General features: G+C 36.2%; 1 protein-coding gene across 1 annotated transcript; it reads right to left on the reverse strand.

The window, feature by feature from the left end:
* Positions 1 to 10,543: 10,543 nt before the first annotated feature.
* Positions 10,544 to 12,330, reverse strand: LOC106429998 (calcineurin B-like protein 9). The gene is given in 8 exon segments (NM_001315757.1): positions 10,544 to 10,607; positions 10,698 to 10,810; positions 10,897 to 10,977; positions 11,114 to 11,166; positions 11,265 to 11,373; positions 11,445 to 11,504; positions 11,767 to 11,849; positions 12,252 to 12,330. Coding segments are annotated over 8 exon segments (642 nt in total).
* Between the last annotated feature and the right edge of the window lie 2,101 nt (positions 12,331 to 14,431).

Here is a 14,431-nt window from a genome sequence, read left to right on the forward strand (position 1 = left end):
AACAAAAGTCAAAAATGTATGCTTTTGTGGTTGTAGCCTTGTGGAGGACTTTTGAGCATACACGGTTATTGCATTTTACTTTATATTTATTTATGAAATATCTACACGCAGATAGTCTCCTAGTATTGGACTTCGTCACCAGCAACATGTCATATTAAACACATCATTTACCATGAATGGCATTTTCGCTAGCCTTTACATTTGAGGTTGTAATTGCCAGTTACACAAATTATACAACATGCATGATACGTCAACATTAAATTCAGCTAAATAATTTGCAACGAAATATACATTTACAAAAGTTATGTGCTTAAAATCATAATCATCTATATAATGGTCAGAAACAATGAATATTCGTTAGCCATTTTACAATTCAAGTTCTCAGGATTACCATAAGGTTTGTTTAATCCTTTTTTACAAAGTTATATAGTGAGGAGACTGCAGTATCTCCTCTTGTTACCGCCATCTTCCTGGTTGACCACAGAATCTGTAGTGGAAAAAAAAAGAAACACAACCTCCATATATGGAGTTACTACGGCATAATCGAATGTGACCTCATCTAAGTACTAAACCTTGAACCCTTGAAACTAAACTCTAAATCTTCCATATAATTTGATGTGATATTTAATAAGAGCCAGTGGGCGGAGCCAGCAAAACACATAGCAAATTTCTTTACATGGTCAATAAGTTTACATGGTCAATAAAACATATTTACATGGTCAATAAAACATATTTACATGGTCAATAAGTTTACATGGTCAATAAAACATATTTACATGGTCAACCAAGCACTCGTAGCTTGGTGGTAAAGGAGGTACAACTGTACTGCCGCCACCCAGGTTCGAGTCTTGGCCACAACGGATTTAACATCCCTTCCGTTGGGGCGCTGGACCCCTTCCGGGGGATAGTTGGGATTGTGGCTGCCCAGATACCAGAGTTATCAAAAAAAAAAAAAAAAAAAAAAAAAAAAAAAAAACATATTTACATGGTCAATAAGTTTATTTTGTAGTATATTTTTAGATATCTTTACAAAACACATAGCAAATTTCTTTTTGATAAAACTTCACATGGCACTACAAGAAAACATCGGGATACTGAAGGAAAAAATCGTCGGTATGTCGTCGGAATAACGCTATTCCGACGACATACCAACGAAAAAAGTCCTCGGAAATATCTCCTCGAAATTCATACTTCCTCGGAATTCCGTCGGAAATTTCCGACGGAATTCCGAGGAAACCAAATTCCGAGGAAACTCCGAGAAACATATGTTCGTCGGAAGGTTCCTCGGAATATACCGATGGAATTCGATGGTCCAATCCTCGGAAGTTTCGACAAAATATTCCTCGGAATGTTTATCGGAAAATTCCGAGGGAAATATGTTCCTCGGAATTTTCCGAGGGAAGAAAGTTCCTCGGAATTTTCCGAGGAACTCCATTCCCTCGGAATTTTCCGAGGAACTCCATTCCCTCGGAATTTCGAAAAAATTTATTTTTTTAAAAAAAATTTAAAATTTTTAAATTAAATTTAAAAATTTAAAATTAAAATTAAAATTAAATAAAACATTAAATAAAACATAGTAGATAATATTCAAAGTTAAATAAAACATTCAGAGTTTTTGGTAAAAAAAAAAAAACTACGGGTCTTGGATGTTCGGGAACACCTCGTTCGGGTACATCCTCTTCATCATCTCCATCATCTGCTCGTTGAGCCTCTTCTGGGTCTCATAGCCCGCCTGTTGAGCTGCCATCTGGGTCTCCAACGCAGATATCCGATCATCCTTGTCCTTCAGCTGAGCCGTAAGAACTTCCGGATCAACATATGGCGGTGGTGCAGAAGAAGGAGCAGCCGACCGGGAGCGACGACCCAACCGACCATACGTCCCTTCTTCTTTGGAACCGACTGAAATATAAAAAAACCAAATTTAGATAATATAAATTGATGATAAAATAAAAATCAAGAAATAAATAAATTGAACTTTAAAAAAAAAACTTACCGATTCAACGATTTCGTTGATTCGAACCCGGGACAAGTTGGTCGAAGCCGTCGAATCGTCATCATCGGTTTGAAGCTGAGACACTTCGTCGTACACTGAGTTTGGACCAGGTCGACCACGTCCCTCACAAGACCATCATCAATCTGACCGGTCTTCTTGTTGGTATACGCCATTTTCATTAGGGCGAGATCATCAACCGGCTCGCCCTCATTTTCTTCCGCCTTGAAAAAAAAATAAATTAAACAAACATTAGAAATTTGAAAAAATGCATAAAAAATAAAATTCTGAAACTTAAATAATAAAGAAAAAGCGGTTGAACTTACCATGCGATCCGCGAGAGTGGCAATAGATTGGGCACCCAAGTTATGCTTGTAGATGCCCTTCCCTTTACGGTCGCTCCTGCGGTTGTTGGAGTTGGTAGAAGAAGTTTCTTTCGTCTCTTCCTTATCCCAATGCTCACACAACTCCTTCCATACCGTGTCGTTCATCGACTTTGGGACCTTTTAATTAAAAAAAAAAAAGTTTAATAATTTAAAAAATAGTTTAATAAATTAAAAATTGTTAATAAATTAAAAACTACCTTGTTTACTTCCCACTTCTTCTTCCACTCGTACATCTGCTTCCCATAGTTGTCCATAACTTTATGGACAAAATGGTATAGATAGAGAGCGTATCATCGGAATTCCAGTTGAATTCTTGCTGAAATAGTTAAAAATAGTTTTTAAGCACAAAAATATAAATAGTTTAATAATTACAAAAAAAGTTTTAATAAATAAAAAATAGTTTAATAAATATAGAAAATAGTTTAATAATTACAAAAAAAAAAGTTTAAAATAAAAAAAAAGTTTAATAATTAAAAAACAGTTTTTAAAATATTTAAAATGTTTAATAAATATAGAAAATAGTTTAATAATCACAAAAAATAGTTTTAATAAATAAAAAATATAAGTAAAAAATTTGAATACTTACCGCAAACTGACGAAACCACAGATGCTGCTTCTCGACGGGGAAGTGAGTGAAAGTCGGATGTCCCTTGTCGAGGGCAGAGTACATCATACGGTTGATCCATGCGCTGATCCGTTCCCGGATCGGTTGAACCTAATAAAAGAACAAATTATTAATAATCAATCAAATTTTAAGGAAAAAAAATAAAAGTTTAATTACCATGTTTGACCATGTCCATGTGGATACTCAGTGAGATAGGGAAGATGGTCACGACCGGGCTGTCGAACCAACTCCGCAACACTCATCACTCCCGGAGGACCCGTAGGAGCAGGAGCGGGTATAGCAGCGGGAGCGGGAGCAGCAGGAGCGGGTAATGGAGAAGGAGATGTATGGTAGGAGCTGTGGGGCGAAACGGAATCCTGAACATGGCTGGACGAACCCCGAGACTGGCTCCCCATACCACCCCGGCTACGACGCTGGCGAGGCCGGATCTGATCATCATTAGATTTGTAAATTAAAAAAAAAAAAGTTTTAATTAAAAATAATTTTTAATCACAAAAATATAAATAGTTTAATAATTAACAAAAAAAGTTTTTATAAATAAAAAATAGTTTAAAAATTAAAAAAATAGTTTTAAAAATATTTAAAATGTTTAATAATTACAAAAAATAGTTTTAATAATATAAAAATGTTTAAAAAAATATAAAAATTTATATTTTATATTAAAATACATAAAACGTTTTATTACCACAAAAAATGATTTTAAATATTATATATATATATTTTTAATCACAAAAAAGTTTTATAGATTTTAAAAATCATTAATAAATATATAAATGATTTTAAAATGCAAAAAATAGATTTTATATACAAAAAACGTTTTGAATATATACATATATAATTACAAATTCGATTTTTATAACCACAAAATCAATAAAAACCAAAAAAAAATCCAAATCAAGTGAAATACATAATCAAACTCGATTTTACACAATCCTACCATTCAACCTAACAAAAATCTATAAATCTCATTCCAAAATCATCAAATCTACTTCAAAACCATACAAATCTACCTAAGAGAGTGGGATAGGGTTCTTACATGATTATGGGAGTGGAAATCGCGAGGGAGAAGAGAGAAATCGCCGGAAATCGCAAGGAGAAGAGAGGAGTCGGCGGAAATCGCAAGGGAGAGAAAGTGAGGCGAGAGAGAGAATGGGGAAGAAGATCGCGTTCGACCTAATAAATGACGCGTCCGACGGAAACTATCCGTCGGAATTTCGTCGGAATTATTTAATGCATCCGTCGGAATTTCCTCGGAAATCTTTGATTCAATTTTCGCGAAATATTTGGCGGCTTGGTTTACCCGGTTAAATGAAAATATTCCGAGGAACCAGGATTCCTCGGAATACCCTCGGTAATTACCGAGGAAATTCTGAGGAACCAGGGTTTGGGGTTTTAAAACATCGATTATTTTCGCCGTATTTCATTTCTTATACAATTATAATGCATACCATTGAGGATTCTTTGTATAGATGATCATAAACCATGAAATAACACAATTTCAAAAATAATTGTAAGTATTCCCTTTACCGTTTATTAAAGTGTATAAGTGTTTCTCTTATGTTGTGTGGTTTTCGTTCATGCAATCGTAAAAGTGTTTGTTATTGGATAAAACACCAAAGTTTCTAGTTCCAAACATCATAATCTGGTTAAGACACTTAATGAAGGTTATATACGTGTTATTCAATCCGTAAAACGTTGTTTTGGTTTAAAATCCCAAGTTCCTCGGAATTCCTCGGAATTTTCCGAGGGAATTTAAGGAAACCGAAAGCTTCGTCGGAATTTCTCGGAAAATTCCGAGGAAATCCTTATTTCGTCGGAATTTCCTCGGAAATTCCGAGGAGATTCCGAGGAAAAGGAATCTATAATCAAATCCCTAAATCGAGAAGATCTATTCCGAGGAAATTCCGAGGAAAACCTATCTGTCCTCGGAATTTCCTCGGTATTTATATTAAAAAAAAAAAAAAAAAAGGTCGACGCTAGTCTGTTTCCGAGTCGTCATCACCAGATGAATCTGAATCTGGATCTTGGTGAAACTCTCCAATCACTGGTTCATCCTCTACGTGAACGGCGGCTTCCTCTCCGAAGTCGGTTAAATCGACTACAAGGCCAACTCCACCTAAATCTTCTGCTGCACTTAAGTTGCCGGATGTGCTTGGTTGTAGTGGGTCTTCCAGCTCAGAACTTCCCTGAACTCGGCCTCTCGGGTTGAGTCTTGTAACAGTAACCCATGGATCATCTCTGTTCCTTACCCGGGGGTACTTGATATAACAAACCTGATCGGCCTGAGAAGCAAGAATGAAAGGATCATAATATTGCAGCTTCCGTCTTGAATTTACTGATGTAACACCAAATGCATCTGTTCTCACACCTCGATCTGGAGTGTTGTCGTGCCAATCACAATAGAAAACAGTACAGCGCAATCCAACCATGCCCAAATACTTGATTTCCAAAATCTCATTTATGTGTCCGTAGTATACATCATCTCCTGATGCAGAACAAACACCAGCATCGTAAGTCGTACTCGAACGTCTCCTCTTCTGAGTTGTGAATGCATATCCTCGAGTACAAAATCTCGGATATGACTTCACAACAAAGTTTGGTCCAACGACCATCTCGCGTATCCAATCGTCAAATGTTTCACCTCTGGCCAAACCATCACTCACATAAGTAAACATCCATCCACCAAATTCTCTCTGCTTCATTTCTTCTAGTTCGTCCTCTGTGGCGTATCTATATTCGAACCGCTTTTCTGCCATGAAAATCCTTTCATATTGAAGAACATCTTCGCAGTTGGTGAGTAAATATGTTTGCAAATGACTGCGCTCCTGATCAGTAAGTCGACGGTCCTTTGGTTTTTCGCTAAGTCGTCCAACGTCTGTGAAAATGTCTGGAACCTTCCAATGATATGTTGCCCGTTCGCCTCTATCATCATGCCGAGCAGGTCTTCTTTTTGGTCTGAACTTCTGCTGGAAAGTAGTACTCGGCAAAGTTTGAAGTTTCTTCATTGATCATCTGTGCGACTATAGACCCTTCCACCCTACTTAAATTTTTCACCATCTTCTTCAAATGGAACATATACCGCTCATACAGATACATCCATCTATACTGCACAGGACCACCAAGTTCCAATTCTCTTACCAGGTGAATAACAAGATGCTCCATAACATCAAAAAATGAGGGAGGAAATATCTTCTCAAGGTTGCACTGAATCACAGCTATGTTAGTCTTCAAATTTTCAATACCTTCAAGAGTCACTGATCTTGTGCATAAATCGCGGAAGAAACCACTTATCCCTGCAATTGCTTCATGAACATTTCGTGGTAATAGTTCCTTGAAGGCAAACGGAAGGAGGCGCTGCATCATTACATGGCAATCATGGCTTTTCAAGCCAGTAAACTTTCCTTCCTTTCTGTCGATACAGTTACGCAAATTAGATGCGTAACCGTCTGGAAATTCCACATCGTTTGAAATCCAATCAAAGAACGCATCCTTTCCCGCTGCATCAAGTCGGTATATGGGAAAAGGAGCCCTACCACTCTCATCAACATGAAGTTCTGAACGAGCACATATATCGACTAAATCCAGTCTTGACTTCAAATTATCCTTTGTTTTACCTTGAACATTAAGGATCGTGTTCATGAGATTGTCAAAAAAGTTCTTCTCATATGCATGACATCTAAATTATGCCTTAGTAGATGATCCTCCCAGTATGGCAGATCCCAAAAATACTTTTTTTGTGCCAGTTATGTAGGTTTCCAACACCATCTACCGGAAAATGCTCATGTCCACCGACGTCTGGCGTCCTTTCTGCACCAAAATCTCTAAGTTGTGTCTTCAAATCTTTCCCACGAATTTCCGGAGGTGGACTGTCAAACACCCTCTTGTTCTTCGTAAACAAATTCCTACTTCTACGATATGGATGATCTGGTGGTAGAAATCTCCTGTGACAGTCAAACCAACACGTTTTCCTTCCGTGTTTTAGTTGGAAAGCATCAGTGTTATCTTGACAATATGGACATGATAGCCTTCCATGCGTTGTCCATCCAGATAACATACCATATGCTGGAAAATCACTTATTGTCCACATTAGTACTGCCCGCATTTGAAAGTTTTCTTTATACGAAACATCGTATGTTTCAGCACCTTGAGCCCATAGTTGTTGCAACTCATATATTAGTGGCTGAAGAAACACATCAAGTGATCTCTTAGGATGCTCTGGTCCGGGAACGAGAATCGAGAGAAACAAAAACTCTCGTCGCAAGCACAAGTTTGGGGGTAGGTTGTATGGTGTAAGAATGACTGGCCATAGAGAATACTGTCTTCCACTCTTGCCAAACGGGCTGAAACCATCAGTACATAATCCAAGGTAGACATTTCTTCTCTCATACGCAAAGTCGGGATACTTTGATTGGAAATGCTTCCACGCTTTTGCATCTGAAGGATGTCTGATCTCACCATCTGTTGAGTGCTCCGCATGCCATCTCATTGGTTGCGCTGTGCGTTCAGACAGATACAGCCTCTGCAACCTTTCCGTCAAAGGCAAATACCACATCCTTTTATATGGTACTGGAACTCTTCCACTCGTATCTTTATAACGAGGCTTCCCACAAAATTTGCATGAAACCCGCTGTTCATCCGCCCTCCAATAAATCATGCAGTTGTCTCTGCATACATCTATTACCTGATACGATAAACCAAGACCAGCTACGAGTTTCTGAACCTCGTAGTATGAGCCAGGAGCTACATTATCTTCGGGTAGAATACCTTTTACATAATCAGCAATCGCATCCACACAGTCTTCAGCCAAATTATAATCCGTCTTAATGCCCATCAATCTTGTAGCAGATGATAAAGCTGAATGACCATCTCTGCAACCTTCGTACAATGGTTGCTTTCCAGCATCCAACATATCATAAAATCTCCTAGCTTCGGCATTGGGTAAATCTTCCCCTCTAAAATGATCATTTACCATCTGCTCAGTACCTACACCGTAATCTACATCCGTTCTAATTGGATCTTCTAATCTAACCGCTGGCTGAGGTTCGCTAGTACTACCATGTTCATAATCAGTTTCTCCATGATGATACCAAATTTTGTAACTTCGTGTAAACCCACTCAAATATAGATGAGTCAAACATCCCATTGTTTAATAACTTTTTTATTTTTACAATTAGAGCAAGGACATCTTAACATACCTGTTTTTGCTTCCGGTTGTCGGTGAACTAACCCCATGAATTCGGTTATACCTTGTTGGTATTCTTCCGTAAGCAATCTCGTGTTCGGATCCAAATGAGGTCGATCGATCCAAGAACGAAAATAATTTGAAGAAGACATGTTTTTATGAATCAAATTCGTGTGTAAAAAAGTGAGAGGGAGGATGAAGATATGGAGTGAATGAAGAGGAAGAGGGGTGCTTGTATTTATAGTTGAAATCCTGCCGACGGTCCGAGGAAATTCCGACGGAATTCCGATGCAAACGGCTAGTTCGTCGGAATTTCCTCGGAATTTTTAAAATCCCCCAACGGCTCTCTAACGTCTATAATATTTCCTCGGAATTCATCGGTTTTTTCCGAGGAATACTAGTTTCCTCGGTATTCCGTCGGAATATTCCGACGAGATGAATTTCCTCGGAATTCCGTCGGAATATTCCGAGGAAGCCAAATTTTGTGTTTCCTCGGAATTGCCTCGGAAATTCCTCGGTATATTCCGAGGAATTCATTTTCCGTCGGAACGTCCGTCAGAATACCGCTGTTTTCTTGTAGTGTGGGTCACATGACCCCCCCTCCCAATAAGCTACCTCCACCACTGATAAGAGCTAAAAACATAACAATTTGCATGATATATGATTAAACTCTTTGATAACATCTGACAAATGAGAAAAAAAATATTATAAAACGTAGGAACATACAGGTTCAAGTTTCACAGACTCATTAAAAGATTTTTTTCATTTTTTCATAACCTTACTTTTTGGCTTGCTTGTAATGTGTATGTACCTGATGACAAATACATGCATGCTGCTTCTCCGCCTTTCGTGATTACAATGCTGCTTGTTCCCCTTTTCAAATCCAACGCAACGAATTCTTGTGTTTCTATCTAAAAACTTCCTTCACGGCGTGTGTAATTTGAACCCAAAAACTCTTGGAACATAGCTTTGTGTTGCCTTTAGTGGCTTTGTATAGCTTTGTGTTAATGTCCCAATGTTCATCGTGTTAAGGAAACCCCGATAAGATAAACAAAAAACAGCTCCAAGATCTATAGAACTCAAAAAGATGATTGCTTTATCCATTAGAATCAAACATCAGACATTAGTAAATGTCTTGGCATTTAGGGCAATATATCTTAAGAGTTATTCTTGGGTTCACTCCATAGGGTGAACCTCTAGGTTCACCAACCAATAGGATTTCATTATTTCAAATTCGATATCCTTTAAAAAAAGAAACAAAAATATCTCAAATTATATTATGTTTTTAAAATAAAAAAGTAAAAAAAGATAGTAGTTACAGAAAAAAGAATTAAAAAAAAATATACATATATTTTTAACGTTGTCAACAAAACACTAAACCCTAAATCCTAATCCCTAAATCCTAAATCCTAAACCCTTGGGTAAACCCTAAACCCTTGGGTAAATCGTAAACTCTTGGATAAGTCCTAAACTCTAAATAAAAAAACACTAAAACCCTAAACCTACTTGAGTGTTTTAGTGTATAGTGATTTTGATTTAGAGTTTAAGATTTATCCTAGAGTTTAGGGTTTATCCAAAGGTTTAGGGTTTAGGATTAAGGGTTTAGGGATTAGAATTTAGGGTTTAGGGTTTAATGTTATGCTGATGACGTAAAATTTTTTTTTTGTAATTACTACTATTTTTTTTTTACCTTTTAATTTTAAAAATATAATATAATTTGACAATATTTTGTTTTCTTTTTTAAAAAATATTGAATATAAAATAAAACAATCATATTGGTTGGTGAACCTAAAGATTCACCCTAGGACGTGAACCTAACAATAAGTCATATCTTAACCGTGCTTAATCTAGGTAAATCCGATTGACCAACCGGAAGACAAGGTTGGCCACAGCAATAAACTCTAGGACACTTTCCAAAAGTCATAGTTTTTATACTTGTCTAACTGCAAATAAACAGATGCATCTTTTACAGAATGTTCAATATTAAAAACAATAGTATTGTAAAGTTATTAATTAAAAATTTAAAAAATTGGGTATTTTTATATTGTTATTAAGAAAACACTTAAGACTATACATGGAGATTTAGTCTCCCAACCAGAATGTTTGTCTTGTGTTTGAACTGTCATAAGATTTCCTACCAAAGATCAAATATACTTTCAAATCTTTAATCAGAAATGAGATTTGGTATTGATTTTTTCGTAGAACTGCAACTTAATATATCAAGATGCTGTAAGTGACACTGAAATTGAAAACCAGAAACGAAAAAGTACAAGAGAATGGTACTACATAAACACTGTAACAATCGGTCTTGTTCTCGGTCCAGCCTACAACTTGGTCTCTCTATAGACCAACTTGTTTGGTCACGTCGCAATCTCATCAACCTCCGAGTTAAAGACAAAACTTGGAAACGTGGTCGTTATGTCCCTGCAATTGAAATTACAGACCTCGAGCTTACAAAACGGCACCAAAATTTAAACAAGTTGATACGTTTATGATAGTAAGGTAAACACAAACCTCAGGTATGGAAGAGTCATTATTTTAAGCAAAGACGGGTTCTTGATTACGAAGTCGCTCCATTCTGTCTTACCAATCTTCCCATCCCGATCCACATCTGCATCCTCAAATGTCTGTTTACGAAAAGCAAAGGACATGAGTTTTATAAAGTTAGAGTCTTTGCTTTCGCAGAAGTAGAAGTTGTAAATAAACAAGAAACCTGATCGAGTATCGCTTCTATGGTATCATCAGCTAGTTTCATTTCAGATTCGCAGAGAAGGGCAATCAACATTTGCTTCACCTACCAACATCATACACACGATTATGAATGTCAGCAAGGAATCGTTCACTAAATGATTCAGAATCAAGAACATTCATTCATGAGATCAGTTGTGAGAACATTTTTGAAACTGAAAACAATAAATAAAAATGTATACCTCTTGGCGCTCAATGTAGCCCGTGCAGTCCATGTCGTAAAGCCTAAACGTGACTGAGATATAATACAAAGCAATGTGAATAAAAAATCGCTGGAAGGATTAAAAGAAGATATACTGAGTGATCCAATAAAGTCATTTATGGTCAACTTACAGTCTGTTTTCTCTTCTAGAGAAGCATTCGGGTGGAAAACATTGAGTGATCTCACAAAGTCTCCAAAATCAATGACTCCTTTTCGTTTAACATCAAACAAATCAAATATCTGCAAAAGAGGGGATATTATCATTTAGTACAGAACCAATCTTTAAGTCAAATGTTCTTGAAGACTTTTACCCTATTGGCAAACAAATTTTCCTTCTTTCTGTTCTTGAACAAAGCAAGTTGAAACTCTTCCTGCAATACAAGTTGGTCGAGAAATTAAGTAACAATATCCAAAAGTGGGCCAAGAAAACTTCAATTTTCAAAACCAAACCAATAAAAAAAAAACAGAACAACAAACGAAGTCAACTGTCAATAAAAGGACTTGGTGAGCAATAAGGAGCCAACAGATCAGTATGGGACACAATTGTCACCTAATAATAAATTGGTGAAAGTCAACAAAGTTGACGTATATTATGAAATATGGATCTAATAGTGCATTGATTATCAGTAGTACCTTGTTAATCAAGCCATCATCAACAACGGAGCTGCTTATGCTCTTGAATAACTCGTACAATGCCTCAACTTCACTCACACTAACTGGAAAAAAAAAGCCATCACAGGGAGATTAGTCATTAAGATCAAGTCAATTCAGTAAAAACAATAGTATATAGCAATAAAGAATGGTGAAGAGACGCTTCTTCAGATTACTATGATCAAGATTCAATTGGATAGTACAGGAAAAGTATATACTACACAGCACCAAGCTATGAAGTGGATGATCCAAGAAACTAGTGGAAATAGAATGAACAAAGTTGCAGATCAAACAGAGTATGAATAAAAGATAGTTTTGAGATTGTTTTGGCCAAAACAGATACGTTGAGTTAGCTACAATTCATAAACCAGGACGCAATGATAAAAGAGCGATCTTTAAGCTCATGCTTTTGGACATTATCGAGCAAAGTAGAAGAAGATGAAACGTGTGGTGCAAGTTAAACTTACAAGCTGTCTCTGAGGCTAGCTTGACAGGGTTCTCATGTCCAGGATATTCTCTCGCAGCCGTGGAATGTAAACAGCCCATTTACAGATGACAAGTAAAACGAAGAAGAAGCTTACTACTACGATTGATACAATTGCTAATTCTGAGAATGTAAAGCTTGATTGCTGATAATACTAGTCCTCATCGTCATACAATCTACACATGTTCAACAGAACCCTAGAATCAAAGTACGAACAAAAGAACTCGATGATTCAAAAAGCATAAACCCTAGATGCGGGGATCCAAATACAAAGATTCTCAATCAGATTCGAAATCAATCGAAAAGCTAAACAGGGTAATGCAGGCGCGGCGGCTCCAGAATCTCCGAACCGAGAAATTGAACGGTGAAATCGAATTCAGTACTTTACCTACCGAGGGAAAGGGCTCGCCGGCGAGGTGAGCCAAGAGGGGAAGGGCTTTTCGAGAAGACGAAGAAGATCTGTGAAACGAATGATGATCCGACGGCTGAGATTAACTGTGCCTTTATTACTGGGCTTTTTTTGTTGTTGTTCTCCGATTGGGAGATATTATGTATGATGAGAGTTTATAAGATGACTGACCATCGTTCGTACGTGTGAACGTTTGAAAGCGTGCGGAACACCAAACTTGATTGATTTTCTTTTTCAACCAAATCGGCTAATTCCTACATCAACATAGTCCAACGCTCCCGATCAGTACATAAACACATAAGCTGTGCAAATACATACATGAACACGTAGTTAATTCAAATATCATACTTGAACAAACAAAATTCGGTTTTTGCATACATTGACCAATTATCCGTTAGTCAAACGTAACGGAATCTGAGCTGTCCGTTATATACCGCTTACGTGGCTTTTTACGTTTTTAAATAATAAATAAATTAATAAAAAAAATTAAATGATGGTTACAAGGTGGAGTCAAACCCTGGTTTGAGATATAACCATCAGAAAATGAAACCATTGTGTCAGACTCATCCTATTGTTTATAGTCCCAGTTGTTTTGTATTTATACAGATATTTCATTTCATATTTTTTTTTTTTCTTTCCATGTTTGACTTATCATCCAAATTGTTCCAAAACAAATTCAAATACTTTTTTGTTCTCTTTTTTCTTTTCTTGTGGAAGAAATTATTTTTTGTATATTCGAAAAAATAAAATAAAATAAAATAATATATATTATTAAAAAGAGTTACGTACATTGGAGTTGTCTTCTACCTTTATTATCTTTTTGTGAATCTCTATTTTTAAAAATAATATTTACTTTTAATAATCAACCCGATAAACAAAAATTCAAATGTCCATTACAAGCTTAAATTGAACAAAACATAACTCACGTCTAATTTCGTTCAACTACCACACCGGCGCGTTCCGCTAAACCGATCCATAATCCTTAGTAATATCAATTCCCTTTTGAACTAGTTCGTTCTCTTGTTGAAATCTTTAATTTGCTTTTGTTTAAATTTTGAGTAAATTTTTCTTCAGTTTCCAGTAATTGTAAGAGAACGTTAGAAACATAAAAGTTTGCAAATAAACTCAAATTCAAACAAGAGGAAATTAGAAAATTTCAGCAAGAGAATGATCTCTCGATCTCTATCTCACAAAAATATAGTAAAGCTAGAAACAATTTCAATGTATGTGACCCCTTTTTAATAATATATATTATTATTTTATTTTTTTTAATATATAAAAATGTTATTTCTTCCACAAAAGAATATTTGAATATTTTTTCATTTTGTTTGGATGATAAGTCTCTTTTCTGAACAATTTGGATGATAAGGTCAACCACAAAAAAAAATATGTGAATGAAATATCCATTAGGTATAAATATGAAATCATCGGGACTACAAATAATAAATCTGCCTTGGCACAGTGGTTTAGCCTGCGATGTGTATTGGTCAGACCCAGGTTCGATTCCCCCTTCTAACTTTCTTTTAATTTTTTATTAATTTATTCATTATTTAAAAACGTAAAAAGCCACGTAACCAGTATATAACGGACAATTCAGATTCTGTTACGATTGACTAACGGATAATTGGTCAATGTATGCAAAAACCGAATTTTGTTAGTTCGTGTATGAGATTTGAATTAACTACGTGTTCATGTATGTATTTGCACAACTTATGTGTTTATGTACTGATCGGGACCGCTGGACTGTGTTGATG

Source organism: Brassica napus, chromosome A9 (genome assembly GCF_020379485.1).
Source record: "Brassica napus cultivar Da-Ae chromosome A9, Da-Ae, whole genome shotgun sequence".
In the NCBI taxonomy this organism is placed as follows: Eukaryota; Viridiplantae; Streptophyta; class Magnoliopsida; order Brassicales; family Brassicaceae; genus Brassica; species Brassica napus.